A 25,495-nucleotide genomic window follows, 5' to 3' on the forward strand; every position below is an offset into this window, starting at 1 on the left:
CAAAAATGTACCTTATGCATGTATTCTGAAGTCGTTCAAGTTTATCGAGTTGCTCACAGCTTAAATCAGTCATGGAAACATCAGCGTAATCTAGAATGGGTAGTAGTAATGCTTGTACAAGAGTGCATTTAGTACTAATGGGTAATTAATATCAGACAAAGCAACAGCGAAATGTGACCGGGTTCAACGGGTTAATAATAATTTAATTTAAAAAACATGACACATTTTACCATTTTTATATTTTATTATATTACTAGCGGACCCGACAAACGTTGTCCTGCCCGAACGTTAGATTCACTGCTATAAGCTTGGAAAAAGACTTTTCATTGATAAGTAGGTAGGTACTTGTTTGTGATTAAATTCCAAAACTAGAAATTGGTAATATTCAAATATTGGATTTAAGTAGGTACCTAGGTACTTGTTTATGGTTGAATTCCAAAACATAAAATAAATACTTTTTCAAATATGGCATTCTTTTTGCAAACGTTAAACTCCGGTCTTCTCACAAACAGAGGGGTGTACTTAGGTAGGAAAACGATTTTTAAAAATGTATTGAATTTTATGTTATTTTAGAATTACTAAAAATCCAGTAAAAATAAATAAATGGGTAGTAATTAGAAGGAATTTAAGGAAAGGATCTGATTAAGATCCACAAAAAACAAATGCTGTTGGTAAACATTAAAAAACTAACTTTTTTATACACAAAAAAAAACATCATCTTTCCATTTTTTTTTAAATTCTTTCTTGTCGAATGCAATTCTGGTAGATTGATGAATAAAACATTTATGCTCTTTTCTTCTTTTTTACATATTAGACCGAAGATTTTAATATCTACGAACACGCACAGCGCAAAGTCCTAGATTTCTCTGAAAACCGCACTTAAATCGGTTAAGCCGTTTAGGAGGAGTTCAGCAACATCACATGTACAGAGGAATTATAAATATAAAGAATACAAACTAAAACCATCATTAATACAAAAAACTTTTTTTCTAGTAGCCATAATTTGAGTATACGTCTTATCCCTATATTTAACTCCTATTAAATACTTATTTAATTAAAACAAATTAGCACAAGCATGACGAAGAATACGAATATAAATTATCATTTAGTAAATATATCACAATTATATATCCGTTTTCAATTGATAAGTTATCAAATGTCTTAATCGACCTTGATGTCGACTTTATCGATTCGTTGTAAAATATTATAAATAAAAATATATCAATTACATTTCATTTTTAAAATCTGACTATGATTTATTTGAATAAGAAAATTTTCAAAAGAAAAAAAGGCAGGAAAAATTAGAGACAATTTTTATTCATTAAAAAAAAAATATTTTTCGATGGTAAAAGAGGTAGAAATATGAGTTTTCACCCATGAGATTTGAAAAACATCAATTTCGATTCTTATTTTCCTCATTCAAAATCCGAAAATAACAAATAAACAGTAAAACTGTTTGATGTTTTTGTTATTTTGTCTTTTCATCGCTGTCTTGTTTAAGAGCGTTCTTTTATACAATAATAAATTATATGAATCTGTTTGTTGGCCCAAGCTTTAATCTTTTCAGCTTAATCCTTTCGTATTTATGTTCCCGTTCTTCTTTCTTGTGAAGATAAAATTTTATGCCATTTTTTAAAATGAAACAGTTAATTTACAATATGTTTCATGTGTAATAATCATAATCCCGTGTGCATAATGGAACTAGAATCTTAAACGAGTGTTTTCTACTCGATGGCCACTCTCAGATAAAAATTCTGAAAAGGGAAATCGATTAGAGATAAATCCACCTTGCAGTATTAGTATTAGAGGTAGTTTGCTAGGTTATCGCGCCAACCACTGGCGTGTTAGCCTACCAAGCTTAGGGCTTGAGGTCCTGGGTTTAAATCCTGGCAGCATAAATGTGAAAAATTATTTTCAAATGTGGTTTTTTCAATTGGTGGGTGGATTCCCTAATTCTAAATCACGCAAATCTTTAATAAACGAAATAAAAAAAATGTAATTAGCCGTTAATTTAAGCTTAGATTTGTTTTTGCAATATGCGAATCTGAAAAGAGGACACAAGATCAGCTCAACAGCAGATCCGGGCAAGTGGAGGCGAGTCATTGTCTCGGCACCTTTAGCCTAGGACTGATCACCTTTAAATAGGAAAACATAACTTTTTTTACATTTTGTTAGTAATAAAGGTCTATGAAATACTGTCCAGTAAAAAAAAAATTGCTAATTATTAGTAACATAAAAAATACTTTTAAATTTGTAATTTTGAATTCACGCAAAAACGGTAATTCAATTATCCACGCCTCTAATACGTCACGATTCATGTTTATTCGTTCCGTGCCATAGACATTTATGTAGAACAATTTCACGAATTTTGACGTCACAACAACCAAGGCTAAACACGTCGCGTTTTTCTACTAACGTATTTTTATAATTTTTTTTTTACATTTATGTATAAGACATTTCTCCATATTGATTTTGAAAATACAATTAATTATTCTGAATCCATTTCATGTATTTTTATCGGTATTCGTAGTATGTGATATTTATTTACTATCTAGATGCGTATTCTGCTTAATTCTAGAATATTTTTTAACGTTGTATTATATTTCTTCCATTTGTTTTAGGCCCGTTGGCCTGTAACTCTCTGCATTAAGTTCCCTTTTGGGAGGTGGACTGCCACCTGTTCATATTTTTGGAGGTCCCTTTTGGAGGGCATTTGATTCTACCATTCTAAATTCTGTTCATTACTACAAGAATTTCCAAATAAAAAAACCAGCCGCGTGATATTCGACGGAAAATAGCATATTTCCCACATATCATCTTAATCTAAACGGCACGGTACAATTATAGTGGATTGACATTAATTATATTCGTTTGCACCTATTTAAATATGATAACATAATATTTTTTTATAAAACTCCATAAAGTTAATGTTCTTAATAGAAATATGAACAAAAACGCCTCGGTTACTTTATTTAAAAAAAATAAATATAAGCGTTCTTATAATTGACCCAAATATTTAAATTTTGGTGACCATTTTCAACGAATTGTAAATAACTCACTTTTAGAAAAATGAAAATCAAGTTGGGGTAGAGTTCGAACCTCGAACCTCTGATCCGTAAGTCCGCAACACTAGCCACGGGACCACTACCCTATTCAAATAATATAGTAAAACCTAACGAAAGAGATTTTGATGATTATTTTTTCAAAATCATTATTTAAATTTAGCGAGTGCTCTCGGGTAAAAATGCTGCAAAAGGAAATCGACTGGAGATTAGTCGGTCTCATAGTGTACTAGTTATTGCGTTTGCCAGGCATTAAATATATAAATAATTGTGAAACAATAAATATCGATCCAACGTATTGTATTTAATCATGTCGTGTAGATTTTAGCCGTGGTGTGAAATGATCCAATTATGCGATATCACGCAGTGGGCTCGTGGTCTGCACATGCACAGCGGTCCAGTCTCCGTGAATGTACGGTAGTCACATGCTCATTCCAGAGCCCCGATTTCAATGGGAAATCAATATTTATCTTCAATTTTATCTACAAAGTAAAATTAAGTTTTCGGTATGAAAAGCAGAATATGCATATATTTATTTCTTCTAAACATGTTAAATTATAGGTTACCGACGAAGATACTTTAAATTTTCATGCAAATATACTCATTTTCGTACACAAATATCGGTTTTTCTTTATAGACGGTCGAAGTTCGAGGTTTACGGTTTACCTCTTCGTTCTTATTCTCAAAGTACTCTCTTAATACACCCATCCACAATTCCTCTTTCTTCTCTAACTCATATAGCGTCCATGCGGCTCGACTGTGAAATCATCTCCCATCCACCACCAAAGATGTTACTTCAGTACCTGTGTTTAAATCACGTCTGAAGAAACATCTCCTTTTTCTTCTTTAATCTCTCCTCCTTTCCCGTTTCCTCTTTTTCCTTTTTCCCTTTGAGTAATGGTATTGATTAAGGATAATTTAAACACAAATACATTTATTTATATTTCTATATATCTTTAACTATTTTATTTTCATTTTCTTTTGAATATGTTTTGTAAATTGAATTATATTAATTACTTTGTAACACAATTAAAATTATGTACAAAAAGTTAAATACATAAAAACAAATAAATAAGATAACTTAACTAATAAGTTAACTTAACTTAATAAGTTAACTTCTCATTTTTAAATTTATATTTTAACAGAGAGGGAAAACATTTTTGAGAAGGGAATATGGAAGTCTAGGCATTTACAGGGCTTATGACCTGTCATTGGCTGGTTTAAGTGGCCACTTTCACCATTCACCATTCTGCCTATGTTTCAACATCCACATTTCCTCAACTCTTCCATCTGTTGACTTTTGTGAAGTAGAAGAGCTGAAACCTTTATCACGTGGGTGAGATTCATCTGGCTGAACCAAATCACCTACTAGACAACGCCTGAAAACAATTTTTAATTTTTATACTTCTTCTTTTACCAGGTAGTAATTCAACAATGTTTGAGTATGTCCAAATGCTTGCATTCTGGCTTGCAGACTCCCTAGGGAGGAAATCCAGCCAGTCTGCAAGCATTTAGACATACTCAAACATTGTTAACTTCTCATTGTAATCGGGGCCAAGAATCTTCTAATACGCCGTCTCCACGTTACAATTTCCTCGATATTGCATATCCTTCGGATTTCTGTGTTTTGCATTTTGTCACAAAGGGTTTTGCCAGCAATGCTTTTGAGTATCTGTGTTATATCATCAAAACTCTGCGACCTAGAGTATGCTGATGATGCGGTTATAATTGACGATTCAGTCAGGGGTATTCACTGTAGATAGCCTAAATAGGTACTCAGTATGCATGGGTTTAAAAATCAATATCGCAGAAACCCATGTACTGTGTAACACTTCATGCCTTGATGCCCAAAATCCCCCGACTCTAAAGGAGTATATGTTACGGAAAATGGCAGCTTTCAAAAAGAACTAGGAGTGTGGTTAGGAATAGCAGGTGCCACATTCAACAGTATGAAGGATGCCTGGAGATCGGATCTTTACCCAGTGAAAACCAAGTTCCGCCTCTATAACGCCTGTATAACACCTATTCTGCTCAACGGAAGCGAATTGTAGTACCTCACTAGGGCCCAAAACAGCAAAATTCTGCGTTTTGAGAATAGGTGTCTCAGAAGAATCTTGGGTGAGCGGTGGTTTGACTTCGTAAGGAATGAAGTAATAAGAGAACGGACGCGGTTTGACCATGTGCTGCGAATGCCTCCTGAAAGCCTTAACTTAACTTCCTTGAGAGTCCTGGGGTGCTATCTTGAACCACTCCCGTGGCATGAGAAAACAGTTTTTATCGTGTATTTTGTATGTACGAGATAATACGGCCACGAGAGCGTTTGGAATACCAGCCCTGGTCGCCCACTGCTGACTGTTCGTCGGAAATTCGTGTCAGAACTACGGGACGCGAACCTGACTTGGGAGGATGTACAGAAGCCGACAGAGATGCTTGGAGAATCTTCGTGGACACTATATGCTTCAACCAGAGAGCGGACATGGAATGATGAGTTATATTATATATTTTTTTACAATATTTTAGTATGTTTTTTCTGGTTGCATAAACTTATTTCTGGAGAGCGTTAATCAACCAAAAATCTAGTTTGTTTACTCCCGAATTTCTTACGCCGCACCAGAAACTGTTGCTAGGGATATTTTCACTGACTTTCTACAAGAAAATGTGAATATTCTGAACACGTGCTCGGCCCATTATTAATCGGCAATTTATTTATTTATTTAATGAACGAATGCGTCGAAGCGAAGAAAGCTACGATACTTCACGTGTTTGTTAAGATAACTATATGTACTATGTACTCGCATTACCTTTACGATGCCTAATTGAACGATTCATGAAAAGATTAGTCAAGGAAATTACTTGTTTACCGAAATAAATCTTGTAAACGAGCGGAAAATAAATCGTAGAAGTTGAAGAATTTATTGGTACAATTACATCACATACAACAGAATAAATTAAATACTTATTTGCGTTCTTATGATTTACCCAAATATTTCATTTTAAGGGGCATTTTCAATGAGTTGTAAATAACTCACTATTAGAAAATTGAATCAAGTTGGGGCAGAGTGGGATTCGAACCACGGACCCTTGGTCCGTGAGTCCGAGACACTAGCCACAGGACCACAACCCGATTATTTATTTTAACATTTTACATATATATGCATAAGGGCGGCCACAGTGGCTCAAAGGAAGTTCTTCCTGCCTACCCGAACCGAATTTAATTTGAGAAAATCAGTGGAATATGAAATGTTCAATATAAAACGAAACATTGAAATACATATATTTAAAAAAAAAAAAAATTGATTATATATCTACACTTTACTATGCGGAAAGGAGGGGGTAAAGAGGGCAGGAAAAAATGAAGGAAAGAGAATGGGAATGAAAAAGCTAAAATATTCAGGAAGTGACTTTTTAATTGTGATTTGGGTATATTAGATTTGGTATCCTTTTTTGTGAAGGTAGTTAACAAACTTCAAACGAACAAAAATTATCACGCCGTTTCTTCTACGGGTAGGCAGACTGGATCATCACCATTCCTTTTCGGCACCTAATGGTGCAAAGGACACTGAATTGGTGCACCAATCGCAGCGTATCTTGATCATTTTTGTTACATGAAGGTAAGGTGATCAATCTTACGCTTCAGGTGCCAGTCCAGGGACTATGAAATATTCTAGGGAGAAAACACCCTATAAAATAAATATTTCATATCAACCATGTCGGGAATCGAACCCGAGACCTCTTACATGGTAGACAAACGCGCTGAGCAAACGGCAGAAGGATAGAACGCCATGTCGCTGTATTTGCATACAAAACTATCCTGTCTGCCGTTTGGTCAGCGCATTTGCCTACCTTCATACATCTTCTCATGCACGCACGACGATTATTCCTACTTTTGACATGTCCATCATTAAGTATGTGTTGATTTGGGCATGCCATATCTTTCTCGGTTTTTGTCGTTTTCTGCATCCATCAACATTCGCATCGTAAATCTTTTAAGCCGTTTATTCACTGTCCATTCCCTCGACATGCCGAAACGCTTTGAAAAAAAATTGTGGGAGAAATAATGCGTTGAAAGAATTGAAAAGTTTTTAATGCGATTATTTCGGACTTGTTTTAATGACTTAATGCATTCTGTCAGTAAAGCCTCAATATATCATGAATACTCCTCTCTTGACAAGTCCTCATGATTTATCACTATATTTGTGTAGGTGTTACATGACACTATCTCTTCTTCTTTTTTTCCACATCCGTTCCCAAGTGGAGCATGTGGACATCATCAGTTGTCTCCAGGAGACCTAATCTCCAGCCACCATTTTCGCCTCTTCCCACGTCAATCCAGCGCCCCTTAATTTCGCCAAAAAAAGTCTAAAGATCCTCATTGACGGCCTTCCAGGACGGCGTGAGCCAGCAGGTTTAAAGAAGAGGAAACTTGGGTTAAGGTTCTCCTGAGCCACGTGTCCAAGCCAGGCCCACCGCCGCCTCAAGACTTGAGACGCTCGTTATATGAGGCTACTGCGTCCGTTTTCGGAGTTCAATGTTAGTTATAAAATCGAACCACCTTATCCCTAATATTCTTCTCAAGCACTTACTCTAAACTCAGAAGTTTGGTGTTTTGAGCTTTGGTAAGGTGCCAAAATTCACACCAATGTACTGGCATTATACAAGAGTTAAATAATAGGCATTTCGTTTTGACCTAGTATAGACTTGAGTTCCAGACAACACGCATTATGTTAAAAGTTGCTCCAGCAGTTCCTAAGCTGATTGCAAGCTTTTTGTGCATGCTTCCATTCTCAGTTATGTGAACTTCCAAGTATTTAAAGCTGTCAACTTTCTTAATCTTCTGTCCATTATTATAGAGAGGTTGATCAGAGCCAGGACAGGATTTGTTGCACATAATCTGAGTCTTTTTTGTATTCATATTAAGACCCGGACGAGTTGAGTTTTCCTGCAGTGTGTCAACAATTTCCTGAAAATCACCAACAGACTTTTCAAAAAGAACTGCATCATCTGCACACTCCAAGACGCACAACTTTAGAGGTGGGAGTTCACTTCTATACCTCGATCAGGCGGTATTGATTTGCATAAGATAAAATCATCATTATTCATCATACTGGTGGACACCATATTTTCAAGTATTTTTTAGTCAAAATCTGGTTAGTATGATGAATAGTAAAATAAAACAATTATTTTACAAACAGACTGCGTACAAAAGTTTATTTATTTTACATAATTATTGATTTAAGTGGATTTTGGGGGATGTAAAATGATTTTAATCACGTTTTGTCGAGGTTCTTGACCAGAGAACTAGGTGGTCCCTGAAGGACCTTTCTGGAGAGCCTCATAAGGCCGGAGACAGGATCTCTCCCGAAGAATTTCACCTGAATCTCGTCTCCTTGGTTCAGCCCCAGCGCCGATGGATGCGCCACCTGCCAAAATAAAAAAAAACATATCAATATATCTGAATTTTCAGTAAAAAGGGGTTGAATTTCATTACGAAATAAATTGTAGAAAAGATTTAGATTTTTTAGACATTTTTAAAAACATGATTTATTTTAATTTTTGCACGTTGTACGTTGATTGGCTGGTTACTAAATGGAAATTTCTTCAAATCATGCAATAAAATAAAAGGTGATATTTGTATAATTTAATTTCAAAACGTAAACGCGAAACGATGAAATATCAAAATAAAGTAGATACAGAGGTAGAACTAGCAATATGTGTATATAAATAAATTATTTCGATACTAGTCTTCTAGATAAAAGAAGAATAAAGAGAAAGGAAAACAGGAGAGATTAAGGAAGAGAAAGTAGATGTTTCTTTAGGCGTAATATAAATAAAGATTTGTAGAAACATCTTTGATAGCGGATGGGAGATGATTCCACAGCAAGCCGCATAGATTTATTTATTTTTATTTATTTATTTAATTTTACAATACGCCCAAGGGGCATTTACAAAAAATATACAGTTAAGTACAAACATAGTGCGTAAAAAATTAAAAGATAAACAATACATTTAGAAACAATAAGAAGCATACTGCCATGCAAAATAAAAAGTGAAACTTTACATAGTAAAAAGAAAAAATAATTTTATATGGATATAATAAAAGTAATTGAATTAAAAAGCAAATTGTAAGTAACTTGTAAAGAATTCAAACAAAAAAATAAATACATTTTCATATATTTATAAGTGTAAAAATAAATATACAGGTAACTACAAACAAAGAAAGTAATAATTGTATCAATACACAACACATTAATAGATACTACATGTGTAAGAAAAGAAGGAATATTTATTTATGAGAATAGGGAAATATCACATACTACGAATACCGATAGAAATATGTGAATAGATTTTGAAAAATGAATAGTATTTTCGAAATCAATATGGATGGATTGTGTAAAAATGTTTTCATTAATATTTTTTTAAATAAAATTGTTAAAAAATACGTCTCAACGAAAACGCGACATGTTTGGCCTTGACAATTGTGACGTCGAGATTAGTGACGAAGTTATTTTTTAAATTTAAACGGTCACTCACAAAGATAATTTTTTTACCGAATGGTGACGTATTAGGGGCGTTGCCAATGCAATGAACCGTTTTAGAGAGAATTTAAAATGAAAAATGAAAAAATATTTTTTATAATTACTAATAAATACAAAATAATTTGTTTTACTCGACAGTATTTCATGGACACGTTAATTTATAATTGTTAAAAAAAATATATATCCCTTTTCCGAAAAAAGTTCATAGAATCCAAATAGTTCATAGAACACACGTTACAATGTCCAAAACTTGATAGACTGGTATTTAACTTGTGAAGGATTTGATCACATTGATAGATCTCAAATAAAGAACTTCAATAATATATTTAAATGTAGTATTTTTACTTATTATAAAATATATATTTTCGTACGGCAAGAAATACATATATTGCTATTTGTATGTACCTTAAATTTTAATTATCTCTTTATCAATTTATTTCATTTTTATTTCTATTCACGTGTTTCATGATATTTATATATCTTACTCGCTGCATATTGAATATATTTGGTTAAAAAAATATTTATTACATATATTGTCAAACCAAATTCTTTTCAAAATATGAAGTTAAAAAATTTTTCTCCAAGTCGATTACATGTTCGGAAAAATTCTTGGCTCTTAAAGACAAAAGCTCCCATTAAAATCCGGACTATTTTCCATATAGATTGGTTCCAGCACGAAGTCTGGTGTCATATAATACACTGAGCTAAGGGGGTGTACGTAAAATGTTAAGGGTAGGAGTGTCACAATAAATTTACTGAAAACCCCACATATAATAAAACAGTAAGTTTAGTATTAATAGATAATACATATATACACAGTTAAAGTTATAAAGAAAGGATTTACATTCAATTCGTAACTATACCACGATGAAAGGAGCGCGTAGCTCCAAAACCGGTCGGTATTTTAATCAATAATATGTGGTCAAAAACAAAGTTCTTTTTATTTTCATTAAATAGTGATTTTGTTTGTTTTTTCGTACATAAATTTTAATTTTCATACGTATTAGGTTTGCGCAAGAAAAAATGTAAATTAAATAATATCTAGTTACATTATAAATTTATTTACTGAAAAACAAATCAACAGTCGAACCCACCATGTTAGGCGAATGCGCCAACTACCACGTCACTATTCATTTTTTCAGAATGTTTATCTGAGTAGCCATCGGGTCAAAAACACTCGTCCCAGGTTCTGGTTATATTTCACACACAGAACTGAGTATTCATCGGCCCGGACTTGGACAAATAAAGTTTAAATAGATTTATTAAAATAAATGTGTTTTATAAAGCAATTTACGCAAAATACAAAATAGTTAAAGCACGCGGCAAAATTTGTGGTCAAGTTGGTAAACGAGTATTTGTTTCAAGGCAAATTGTGTCACAAACAAGTTTAATAATTGAAAATGGTTTCGTTAAAATATGATATAAATTCTTAACAAACTTTTCGAATGAGGTTTAATAAACTGTAATTTTGGTGTTAGAGTAAAAAAAAAATATATCTATCTATAATTAAATAAAACTAAGGCAATATTTCAAAACACTAAGAGTCGCCTGTCTCCATACAAATTCATATTAACACGGCCGGCAGCGGCGCGCCGAAAAATATCTTACGCTATATTGATTTATTTGCCGATTGAGAGAAATACTTTAGGTTGGACGAACGTCGGCGTCGGTTTGAATTGTGATTTTTTTTGTAATTTTTTTTTTCTAAATTGAAAGAAATATTTGCGTTCTCATGATTTACCCAAATAACAATGCTCACACATATTTTTTAAGTGCTACCCGTGCACAATAACCAGCTAAGTACGTTAGTACTGGAAGACTAGTTTCTACAATAATGAAATCTTTGCCTGTTATATTTGTGCCCATATCTGAAAATAATAATAAATTATTGCTGTTTGAAATAATTAAAATTAAAATTTTGAATGCAACATATTGTCATTTGTAGCAAAGTTGTACTTGTGTGAGATAAAGCCAAAGGTGTTTCTTTAGTAAAGATATTATTTCTCAAATTTAAAGCTTGCCATTTATCCAACCATGTTACAAATTTCGAAATAAAAACAAAATGTTCACTTTCTGGTGATGAAGTAAGCGGCTTTTGTAGAGCATCGTAGAATCTAATGCCTCTAAGTGGAGTTTTCTCATTGACAACTTTCCACCACTTTATAATTAAATTATGCTTCTCACCTAATTTTCAACGGGTTGTAAATAACTCGCTATTAGAAAATGGGAATCGAGTTGGGGTAAAGTGGGATTCGAACCACGGACCTTTGATCCGTAAGTCCGAGACACTAACCACAAGACCACAACCGACTTACTTACTTACGAAATACAGGGGAGGTGTGGGACTGTAAACGTTCATAAAATATCTAGCGCCCGCAGCCCGCTAAATTGTGACGCGGGCCTTAATTAATATTTATTGAACCACAGCGTCCGATTTTGAGTGATGTATGATGTCATAGTACAGTGATGGCGAACCTATGACCCGCGGGTCAGACACTGACCTATGCAGGTTTTTTACATGACCCACGCGTTTATTTATTTAAACGTATTGTTCATATCATAAAAGAGAGAACAGACAGTCGAAAATTTTAAAAAGATAAAGTATACATTGGGTGTCTCAAAACCTATTTTAATTTCGAATTTAGAACCCACTGTGTGTGACCGTGTGGTGAGGATTTTGGACTGGCAGAGTCATTGGCCCGTATTTTTTTGAGAATGCAATCGGCAATGCGGTAACCGTCAATGGTCTTCGTTATCGCGACATGTTAAATAACTTTTTTTGTCCTGCGTTGGATGGAATTGACGTTGATGACATTTGGTTTGATGGACTAATTGGTGCAACCTGCCACACTGCGGCAGGAACAATTCAGTTATTGCAGACGAAATTTCCAGGACGAAGTTATCTCGCGGCGGCGGAGAGAAGTAAACTGGCCACCGAGATCGTGTGATCTGACAACTCTGGACTTTTTTCTTGGGGGATTTTGGAAGGAAAGTGTATGCAAATACTCCACGAACGATTCCGGAGCTCAAGACGGAAATTGAACTACGTATTGACGAAATTCATCTACAATTATGTCAAAATATGATCGAAAATTTCGTGAAAAGGGTGAACGTTTGCTAACAAAGCCAAGGCGGGCATTTGTCGGATGTTGGGTTCCACGCGTAACCTCCGTGTACATACAAAAGAAAACACCCTAATATTCAACAGCAGTATGTGTTTTCATAAAAAAATAAAATTCAAGTAGGTTTTGAGACATCCTTTAAATTTAATGTAGAATTTATAAAAAAACATTTCCAAGTTGACATTGACAAGCTTATTTTCTATCGTATCTAGTGACTGACTTGGGGACGCACGAGTTAGTACTAAAAAAACAATAATCTAAATTTGACTCACTTCTCAGAAAGGTTCGCTAACGCTGGTATAGTATCAGGGGCGCACCGTGTATAGAAGCGATTATGCACAACTTACCATTATATTTGACTAACCATAATAATGTTTTATTGTAACTTTATTTACAGAAAAACAAATAAATATTTACCATTTATTTGAAATCATTTCCACCGTTTGTATTTTTATCCTAATATAAATATAAATTTTAATAAAGCGCGCCCAGCGCCTGCGGTGAGCGAAGAAACTAGCCGATTATTCCAGCTTATTTTTTCATACTAATATATTATATATATACTAATATATAAAGTATACTATATTTTAAATGTATAAACCCTGTGCGGGTTTTTTTTGCAGATTGCACAAATTATATGAAGATTCTTGATTTGGAAAACAGTATTTCAAACATTGTTTCTTAAGGACTATTTTTCTTTGAGATGGTACTTTTGACATAAGACCATAATTACTTTTATAGGTCATATTGCAGGACATGAAGCACTCCACGCGGCCGTTTTAAGCACTAGTAATTACTAGAACAATGCGGCCAGTTGACATTTCAATTGAATACCTAATATCGACTGAATTCATAGTGGTATTTTTTATAGATTTTTTAAATGAATTATATATTAAAGTAATGAACAATATATCTATATAATAAAATATATCACGAAGTTACATCGTTTGAGTTGATTTCATGGATGAGAGTTGTTGTATCACACAGAACCACAGAAAAATATCAATTTATAGTATATATTGCTTGCATTATATTATGTACCTCCTATGCAGGTACAAATATATATTATATTTTTTATAGCTTACCTGTAAATAAAATCACCATTCGCCACTGTATAGTATATAATATCTTCTTTACCTTACACAGATTTAATATAGGCATCAAAATTCAAGGCATCGTTTTTAGAACCAAGTGAGCCACAAAGACAGTAGATGATGTTACATCGAATACCTGGGTTTTTTTTTCAGAACTAATATTGTTATTATCTTATCTACATCCAGGTAACGATTACGAAGAAATACGCATAACTCGATTAGTAAGATGGCAATGGCAGATTATCGGTGTATTTTAAGTTTAAAGATATTCGATAAGGTAAAATACGCACGGAACAAGAACACATAACACAAAAAAAACTTATTTATGGTTATTTTTCTATTTACCTAAAAGCGCATTTTCGGAATATTGTGGCAAAGAATTGCAGGCTTGGAGCCGGTTATGCAGAAAAAAATAATATAAATTAAATTAAAGATAATCTTAATAATTTGAAGAATTTTATTTATTTTTACAGTGTACGTTTATAAGTTCGTTACACATAATAGATGTAATATTTAAGATGATATATATCGGAAAAGCGGTTTGATGAATAGGTATTTGAATACAGCTTTTCTGCCACTCTCTTGCCAAAGCAAACGTTGTTTTGATAATGCCTAACTAAAGTCGACAAAATTGGGGTTTCGTATTTCCATTTTCAACGCACCAAAACTGAACCGATTGTGATTTTGTATGTATCGTTCGTTGCAAAATATTCATTCAATATGTATAATTTATTTTTTTAAATGTTTTATTTTTTCAGAATAATGTTTTGAAATTAACCATACTTTTAAAAAAAAAAATTTCAATAAAATGTTTTAAAAAAAATTTCGAGTAACTATAAACTTTTTTTTTATAATCAAAACTCTTACTTAGCTCTTTTTTGTACCCTTTTTAATATAAATACACGTTTTAAATTATACATTTGCTTCCTCATTCTCCACACACGCACATACACATACTTTCACATACACACGCGTGAATACAAATGTCGCACACATACAATTATGTTAACTCTTTTCTTATATATAATGTATTATTAGATTAACTGTGGATTTTTTTAATTGGCTCTAGTATTTATAATATATTCATACTTATTATTTTATGTAATAGCTGTAAAAATGCAAAAAAAAAAAAAAAAAATATCAGATTTGATAAATAAAGTAATTATACAAACTGAACATCCTTGTTATAAAAACATTATGAAAACCCAAAATAAAATATGTAGCAAAAATCTTTTTTGTTAGACTGATGTTTAGGCATTTATATGACTTTAAATATTCGGGCGTTCGAACATCTGCCTATCTATAATTGAAAACCATCGAAAGTTAAATCTAGTAATAAATATATTTAGGCAAACAAAAAAAATGTTTTCATACACTAGTGTTGCGTAAAATAAAAAATCTCGAGGCGTGATTGTAATAAGTAATTACTCGATACGAATATTAAATGATAGAGCTATCCATAAATAATATAAAAGTATTAATTATCTCCAATACGGAGTATGAATAAAAATCTCAATCGCTAGTTTCCTCTTACGGATAGTACAAGATACTTTACTTATCTGACAGAAATTTCTCAATGGGTACCAGTAATGTCATGATTTATGTGAATATTTTTACAGTCCACTTTTTTGTATTTATTTCATATAACACTTTTTGACGCAACAAATCACACAATAATACAGTAAATAACGTTCGTTATAATCCTAACATTATACTTAATTAGTTGGTACAACGTAAGTTAAGGCGGGGCAATAATAAATAATTGTTAATTATAATGAAAATCTCCGTCTAGAAGACCAGATAAAAAAACGAAACTGAAAATAGTTTCTTATAATTTCACCATGTTAAGTTTGCAAACCAATTAAACAGAATTGGATGTTTCCAACAGTATAATATTATACAGCTTAATTAAGTCGAGCTTTTCGCGAATACAAGTATCGTCTTTCGTAAAAATATTATTAATTTCGCCGAGATAAAATAATTATTTACAAGGATATTTTCCCCCCAACCTACTCAATAACATTCATAACTGTATTCTATACACTAATCAACAAAATAATAAATCAAATAGTGCTGTAATCATTTGCCCGAATAGGGAAATATCACGTACTACGAATACCGATAAAAATATACGAAATGGATTTAGAATAACTAATATTATTTTAAAATCAATATGGGTATTGTGACGAAATGTTTTCATATATAACTTTAAAAAATAAATTTTTAAAAAAGATGTCACTAGGAAAACGCTACATGTTTGGCATTAATAGTTGTGACGTCAAGATTCGTGACGATGTTCTATAATAATTTGAATGGTTTGGAACAAAGTTGAAAATGAACATGAATCGTGACGTATTAGGGGCGTGGCTAATGCAATGACCGTTTTTGCGGGAATTCAAAATTACAAATTTAAAAATATTTTTTATGATTCTAAAAAGCGGCAAAAAATTTATTTTTTTAATGGACAATATTTCATAGACCACCCCTTTCACTTTAAAAATGTTAAAAAAACGTAATATTTCAATACTCTTGTATTTTTAACTGTGATAGAAAATGGTAATTTGTGGCAGAGAGGGGAGCGAACCTCAGAATTATGTATCCAGAGTATGTGGAAACCAATCTCAACTCGACGATTACATCATAGACTTGTTTTAATATGAATTTTATGTATAAATATAAGCAGTTTTATACGAAATCGTGGGTTGATTTAAAAAACATCAAATGCTTGGTGATTTATTTCGTTGGTAATAGTGAGATATGATATTCATATTGTTTAAAACATTTTGATTCAATACAAGGCAAGCCTAGATAGTTTACACAATCGATTAAAAATGTATATTTTAATTTGAAGAAAAAAAGATTAGCGTACAAATCGTGCAGTGGGCAGAAATTCGCCCTAAAAAGCACAACGTTTTTGTCGCGATACAACTTTCGATCGGTAATAATGTCTCTTGTCTGTTTTTTACAAATGTGTCATGTAACAATACTCAAATTAATAATGGAACTCAGTACACTTTAAAAACGCTTGCAAATTGAGGAAATTTACTTTAAAAATTTGTGTTCAGTTCGCCAAACGAATAGGTCTCTTCTTAAAACTATAAATTTACTGCGTGACAAGTTAGGCGGCAACATTATTTCCATAAATGGTCCCGTTGATTGGCCTCCGCGATCCTGTGATTAGACACTATTGAATTAATTCATATAAGGCTAGATACGTTTAATCCAAGGTCTATGGAAACAAACCGACAATTCTCGAAGCGTTGGAAGCCAATACACGCACCATCTCGGCTATATTGCCGAATTTGATGTAAAAAACGGTCGAAAATTTGACCGACAGAATGCGCTACGTAACTACTCAGCTACTTAAGGAGGATATATGAGGATATTAGAAGAAAACTTAGAAATCTCCATTGAAGGAGTTACGGAGATATTTGCGAAAAACTTTGAAAAAATAATTACGAGATTTCTAATTATGCTTCACTAGATCAATGGAAAACGCTTAGTTTGCGGTGTCAAGTAGTATAATTGAAATCTGTTTTTGCACGATTTAGAGACGGTTTTGAATTACGCTATTATTTAGATAGGTAGGTTTTTATGCATTGTTTATTTTGTCATCAATGACAATTTTTTCCGTGTTTGGTGTCAAATTTAATGTCCATTCTTCTTAACACAATAAAAACAAACCAATTTCAACAAATGTTATTACTCTTAAAAAACACCTGATGTATATATCTAACTTCGTTATTCGCAGAAAATAATATAAAAATAGAATTGATTTACTATTCCGCAAAGAACGTGTATTATTCTTTTAATTAATACGTATTGTCTCTTAAGTAACAACACCGCGTAAATAATTTTTGATATTTTTACAAAACGCCGATTAAAATTGCTTCTACGAGGGTTGCCTGTAAAATAAGTTTTCCTATTTTTTTTCACAATGAAAACCATTTTTATTTACAACGAACAATTCATCACTGGAAAGCTAAGACGTTCAGCTATATTTTTACATAGTTCTCGTTGACTTCGATGCACTTTTTCATCCATGATTATTATACATATTATTGAATTAAAGGGGAAATAGACTTAGAGTTTTTAGTAGGCTACAGTTTATGGATAAAGTTTTCATTTAAATACATTTTAAAGCGTAATTTACTTGAGGTTTTTAATAAAATAAGCTGTTTTTTTATCGTCATGTGAAAATGACTTACGCGGTGTTACTTAAGGAACGGTATATGAAAATCCACGAAGACATCACCAAATGTTTGTATGATACAACATCATATTTACTCAGAATATGCCGTTTCTATTAGTGATCAAACGGACATAAGTGATGATGATGGCATTCGATGACCGTCCTCAAAAACAATTGCCAATGCGGGAAGTCATAAAAAGCGACCGCTTGTCTGTCGGTACACCTTCACCTGAACACCGATCTAGAGTGATTCTAGGACGGGTAAACGAGTAAGTCAAGTCGGCGACGGCCCCGGCAGTAATTATGGAACAATGTCAGAATGCAGTCACTCCGTCCCGTACATGACCTAATGGGCTTATTGGAGCGTTATTAGTTGACTCTGGGAATGATATCAACGGGGAGCGGCCGCGGCCGGAAAGCGGTCATCAGTAAATAATAAAGATGCATCCATGCGTAATTGTTCCAGCGGGTTTTATTGTATAAAAGAGGATACGCAGAGTAGTAGAACCGAACATCCTGAAACACATAATTACTGATTCTACGCAATGAGGAAGCCCTCCAGGAAATTTGACATAAAAAATGTATTCTTACGCGCGGTAAAAATTAGAGCATTAATTGTACGGCAAAGTTTTTAATAAAAACGATCTACTTTCCATGACGTCAATAGTTCTTCCGAATCAATTAATGACAAGAGAGTTGCGAAAGATTTTCTGTTTACGGTAGATTGACTGACCCATCAGCAGAACTCGTTGAGAAGGAGGAAAAGAGAACTTGAGACGTCGCACGCGAAATAATTTAAAAAATACAAAACTATGAAAAATAAAAAATAAATTTTTTGGCTCAGTTTAATAATCTATTAACAAATAAATCAATAAAAAAAATATCTGAACTTGTTCATTAAAACTTACAGGCTGCTTCTACTGTCCGTTAAGACAAAAAGTTGCTTCTTAAAAAGGCTATAAAAATGGATAATGGAGGTAGGTAGATGTTCAATGGATTATGTCATTTTACCAAGCGAATTTTAATAACTACCCCACTGGCAATACCTAAGTTTTATATACATGCATATATTTTTAATTTTTAAAAATGTTTTTTTATTTACTTGCATAATATATTTTTTTAATTATTTTTATTATACTTGATATTTATGTACCCAACAATCGTTTTTTTAATGTAATTTTTTTATACTCCCTTCGTAAAACAAATAAAAGAACGGGACAACTCCAGAGAGAATAAATTATTTTTTTATTCTTTGTGTTGGGTGTCAACATGCGTTGTGTCCTTTTTTATCCAAATTAAAAAATGAGCACCCAAAGAGAGAAAAAATGGTTAAGGTTATACGTCATTCGAAAGAAAATTTTCTGCTCTACAAGATGTTGTGTTTGCTTTTACGTTACACATATTATTTTATTCAATTACAAGCCTTCAAAACGGAATGTAAAGAAGACGAAAGTGATCATTTTCGATACGAAACGGTTTTCGATGCTAAAAAAAATTATTTACTTTATGTAAAAAAAAGTTGATTTTAATTTTGTGTCTTGTAATTTTCTTTATTAAAAAAATCTGCTATACAGTAAACCCAATAAAAATGAGTAACTTTACGTAAGCTTCAAAAACACTGGTATAAGAAGTATAAAAACTGAAGAATATTTTTTTTCAGGCGTTTCCTAGTAAGTGAAATGGTTTAGCCGGATAAGTCTTACCCACTCATGTGGGTGAGACTATCCTTTATCATTGAAGTTTTCAGCGCTTTTGCTTCACAAAATTCAACAGATTGATAAGTTAAGGAAATTTGGATGTTTATACATGGAGAGAATGGTGAATGTTACACAGTGTGTGAAGTGGCCATTTAAACCAGGCAATGACAGGTCAATATCCCTGCAAATGTCTAGACTTCCATATTCTCTTCTCAATTTTTTTTCCATCTCTATTGCAAAAGAAAATATGTAAAGTTGATAAAACGAAAAATAAAAATGTAAACGAAAGCAGAGGATCTACGCAAAACGGAAAATACCAGTAAGGGGTCTACGAGACAAACAAGTTTGGGGACCTCTGCGTTAGATGGTAAAACAAAACTTAGATTTACTCGGTCAATTCATCCAAGGATTTTCATTCCTTTTCTCTCGGATAAACGATTTCGATTGGCGTTTCCATGAAAATCAATTGGTAATATATTGTGGAGAAAACTTTTACCTCGAAATAATTGACCGAATTAATTCGTCTTGTATTGTTTATTTCGCAGGCACCCAGGAAAACTATTAATTTTCTTTGTGTTTTTCATGAAAAGCAATTAATGGTATATTAATAATAAACGTAAAACCTCTTAGTCGGAATCAATTTGTTTGTGTTTCTAATCTCTTTTGTAGTCCTACGCGAAAATGATTTATGTTGGTGAAGAAAAATAATCAAAGGTTTATTTTATTGATAACTGTTGATCTATACACGGTTTTTCAGAGCCAAACCGCAAAACTTCAGAGGAACATTCCTCATGGTAAGCTTAAAAAAAAACATAATTCATTTTTTACAAGAAGTCATATAAAAAAATTGTAATCTTAAAATGTAGTAAATCTTTAATTTCTCGGTCAAACAGTCCCTCCACAAACCCCTACCCCTCTCCTACCCAGCCGCTTTCCTTGTCCGCGTCTGGTGCGTATCACATCGTTGGTCAAATATGTTTTTATTTATATATTATAACAACAGATATATTTAATACAACACTTATAAATTTTAAAAGGCAGTGTATCAATTAATTATCTCAAAATTTAAATACTTAAATAATTCTATGTTGTTTTAAATTGTATACCTTTTATTAACTTATATCTGTATTCTTAACTATTATTTTTTTAAATTCTTCTAATTTTAAGATTCTTTTAATATAACCGATGGGAAAAAATAAACTTCTGTTCTCTCTACTGGAATATATGTTTTTATGTAGTATATGCAAGATTAGTTTTTAAATTTTTTATTTTCTTCTTCTTATTACTTCATTTGAATTTTTCGCTACTTTTGTGTAAAGTATATGTCTAGTCTTTATAAATAAATATTAGCGGACCCGACGGACGTTGTCCTGCCCGAACATTGATTTGCCTGCTATTACCTTGGAATAAGACTTTTCACTGATAAGTATGTACCTAGGTACTTGTTAATGATTGAATTCCAAAACTAAAAGTTATGAATATTCAAATATTGAATTTTAGTAGGTACCTAGGTACTTCTTAACGATTAAATTCTAAAACATAAAATAATTCATTTTCAAGTATAGAATTCTTTTTGCAAATTAATGTGAAACTCAGCTATTCTCACATGTCTATTGTTTGTGTCTATATTGTTATTCGTGTTGTTCTTATGTTTATTGTAAATTAATGTCACTTGTTTTTGACCAAGGTTATCATGTTTTGGTAGAAGGCCCTAATAAATGGAAAAAAAAAACAAAAAAGTCGGGGTGCACTTTATTCATGAATGCAATTTCCAAAAATGTATTGACTGTCAGATAATAATATTTTAGTAATAACAAAAAAAAATAGGATAGAATCTGATTGAGATCCACAAAACCCGAATGCTGTTTGTTAACATTCAAATTCGAACTCGAATGCAACCCTGGTAAATCGATGAATAAATCATTTATGCTCCTAACTTATTTATTACCTATTTGATTAAAGATTTTAATATCTATGAACAAGCGCAGCGCAAAAGATTTACATTTCTTTGAAAACCGCACGTAAATCGGTTAAGCCGTTTAAGAGGAATTCAGTGACATCACACGTACAGAAGAATTATATATATAAAGATATGAAAAACACGTAAAAGCCAAATTCATTCTGCTTTATTTATTTATTTATTTATTTATTTATTTACTTAAGTTAGTTAATATTACATTGTATATTAACTAATATATTTACAATTATAACAAATACTTATTAAATATTTCTTACATAACTACATTATTACAATAAACATAACATTTTTTTTTAAAATCCGTAAGTTTCCTTTCATTCTTCATACTTTCAGGCATCTCATCATACAGTTTTAACCCTTTATACATTAAGCTATTTTGTGATTTTGTTTTTTTCTTAAGTGGTAGTCTTATCCTATTTCTATTTCTTGTCCTATATTTATGTACATTTCTATTTAATATAATTTCACTTATAAAATACTTTGGCATGAGATTATTAAACACTTTATATATAAATACAAATACATTATACAATAGTCTTCTCTTTATTCCTATCCAGTTCAATTGTTTTCTCATTTTTTCAACACTATTATATTTGCTTTTTTTCAGTATAATTCTCATTGCTCTATTTTGTAGTATTTCAAACTTGTTTATGTCTCCCTCGTTAGCTAAATATAATATAGTAGAGCAATAATAGTTTATAATAGTTTGAACACTCTCTCTTCAAATATTATAAGTGAAGAAAGAGAAGTGTACAAGTTTGGATGGTGTCTAAGGAAAGAGACCATGATAGGAGACTGCTGCGAGGCATTGCATAGATTTATATACTATTAAGCGTGTTGTCCAGATGTTCATTGAAATTTATGTTTATGTAACAATTTTTATTTTTGTATTCTTTTCTTTTGTATCCCAACTTAACACGGAGCTCTTGGCCTCATAAGATTAGGGATACATTATTATTTTTTTGTACCACGTATCTTTATATGAATAAATAAATAAAATAAGTAAATACTTTCTTTCTCCCTAGAAAATAAAAATGCTTAGATTTGTATCAAAATCGGCAAATTTAAAATCAATATCTGTACCTCAGAGGCAGACGGATGCAAATCCAGAATTTGATGAAATGACATTTCGATTTTCGTATCCAGTTTATGATCATGTCCATTGATTTTCAAGAAATGTAAGTCTTAAAATGAAAGATCCAATGTATTAAGATACTGAAAATACAAATTAATGCTATAAATTATTAGAAATCACTTAGATAAAGAAGATTCTTTAGACTCTTGTTGAACATTTGGCATTTGGATTTCCATCCGTCTGCCTCTGAGGTACAGATATTATCGAATCTACTATTTATTAGTCATTGCTGCCGAGTCAATCAGAATACAATTCATCGATTTGGTCATTCCACTACGCTGTGCATAGTTTAAAAATCTTAATAAATACATCTAATTTATTAAATTCAAACTATGTTAAACCACACAAAATAATCTACTAGACTTTTTTATTAAATATCTAGTAAAATACAGAAGAATGCTTTCAGATTATGTGTTTTCATAAAAATTATATCTTTTTTATATTCCCGATTAAATAAAATACATTAGTATATAGTTTATATTTGACGCAATAACTTTGTGATTTTTCATTCTGATGCAATAAATATAAAACAACTTTATTTGTAAGCATTTTTTTTTCTATCGACCGGTTTTGAAGATCCAAATGTTCTATGTAATATTTGGCAATCAATCTTAAAATAAAATAGGATAGAATTAATTAGTAAATTATACCTTGATAAAAAGGTTTAAGTAACTTTGAAACGGGTCGGGAAAAAAGGTGGACAAAATAAAAGTTGTTTTATATTTATTTTATTAAAATACATTAGTTTCAATGCACCTAAGAGAAAAATGAGACGTATTCTAGTTATATTGGCAGTTTCAGAACAAATGCAAATACTAAAAATTCTTTGTTCCCTTCTCGGGAACGAAAATACTATAAGTATCGATTTATTGAACTTAATTTTAATGCAATTCAGATCAGTTCAGTTCAGTGGCGGAAATCGGCGTTTATTATAGTAAATGAAACAATATGTTATATTTGCAAAACAGTGAAAAAGGGTACAATTAAGTCAAATTAGCTGGAGTACAATTTTGTAAAATTAAATTTAAGCTAAATTATAAGCAAACATATTAGATACTTTCTATCTTTAATAAGTAAATACCATATGATTAAGAATAGTCCAGAAACCGCATACCCACATCAAACATAAGGCGGCTAAACTACTCATAAATAAGTAGGTTTACGTTTTGACCCATTAGTTTCTTTATAGACGTCGCTCGGTACGCAACTCCTGATTTAAATTCAACTATGCCGTGCTGTGTCCTTTTAAAGTGTAGAAATACTGCTAGGATCTTAAAGAAATGGGATGATATCACATTTCATGTGTAATTAGCAAACGAATGTTCAAGTAGCAAATGCATTACTTAAAAATTGAATTATTTTTCCGTATGTCAGATTGTCGAAGAAACAAAATAGAAATTTCGTTAGTGTTGCCAGGGTAGTATATTTTTTTACCCTACTTTGCTCATCTGATGAAAGAAGTAATGAAAATTAGACCTCGGATTAAACAACGCCGTGGGGGACATTTGAACGACATTACCTTAAAACATCAAACATTATTTAACATGGTATAAAAATATCCGTTTAATGTCAAATAAAATTTGTTTTATATTTTAAGTTCAAAGTTTATAAATTGAATTACTCTTATTAAATGACCCTTTAATTATCTACTCTGTTGTGTCAATCAATGTTTCCGCGTGCACAATAAAATTTTGTAGAAATTAACAGATTGCTTTTTTTACCTTAAATTTGTGTTATGATTATATTTTTTCCCATTACGCGGCGACTTCACGAACGCGCGCGGCAAAAGTGGGGGGATTATTAGACACAGTCCGGGGTATTCAAATATGATTCTACGCTCCTTCTGGACTATTCTTAATTCTATGGTAAATACATATTCTGAGGTAGGGAACCTTTATTTATTTTTATATAAAACAGCATATTCAGTCTTAATAATGTGTTGAGATGATTTCAATGTGAAAATCTGATAACCAAATTGATAGTATTTAAAAACGTGAAAATCTTACACAAACGATGGAACTAAAAAAACAAACCCGTCAAAGTGTATGAAACTAAAAAAAATATATAGAAAAAAGTCCAAGAAAATAAAAAGTAATAGAAAAATAGTAGCATCTAATGAAATATAATAATGTATGAAAATTAACAAAAAACCTTTTTTTAAATACGACACACTGACATAAAATAATGAATTACACATTACACCCTTAATTAGAGAAAGGAATTTTGATTTTAACACTTAAAAAATATTTTCTGCAAATTTATCATTATCATCATCATTCCCTTTCCGCATATAATGGTGCATAGAGCACTGCATTGGTACACCAATCGCAGCGTATCTTGATCATTTTTGTTACATGAAGGTAAGATAATCAGTATTACGCTTCAGGTACCAGTCCAGGGACTATGAAAAATTCTAGTGTAAAACACCTTCCTAAATAAATATTTCATGTCAACCATGTCGGGAATCGAACCCGAGACCTCTCGCATGGTAGGAAAACGCGCTGACCACTGCACCACGAGGTCAACTCGATATAGATCGTTTTGAGCAATATACAAACTTGCTTACCATGTTAATTTTATCATCATTTTCGATTTCTTCGTATTAGGTGTTACTATAACTAAACTAGATTTTAAAATATTGTATTTTTATTTTTTATTAAATCATACAATTTTTTTTGT

At 31.9% G+C, this 25,495-nt stretch overlaps 1 protein-coding gene across 1 annotated transcript in view; it reads right to left on the reverse strand.

The window, feature by feature from the left end:
- Positions 1-8,252: 8,252 nt before the first annotated feature.
- PNPase (polyribonucleotide nucleotidyltransferase 1) overlaps positions 8,253-25,495 on the reverse strand; it is a 207,621-nt gene continuing 190,378 nt past the window's right edge. Inside the window, exon 13 of the mRNA XM_088233014.1 lies at positions 8,253-8,482. Within this exon, the coding sequence (XP_088089140.1) occupies positions 8,330-8,482 (153 nt within the window). The 3' untranslated portion in view covers positions 8,253-8,329. The remainder of the gene's footprint in view (positions 8,483-25,495) is intronic.

Source organism: Micrasema longulum, unplaced genomic scaffold (assembly GCF_059751315.1).
Source record: "Micrasema longulum isolate JH-2025_06_02 unplaced genomic scaffold, ASM5975131v1 h1tg001049l, whole genome shotgun sequence".
Classification (NCBI taxonomy): Eukaryota; Metazoa; Arthropoda; class Insecta; order Trichoptera; family Brachycentridae; genus Micrasema; species Micrasema longulum.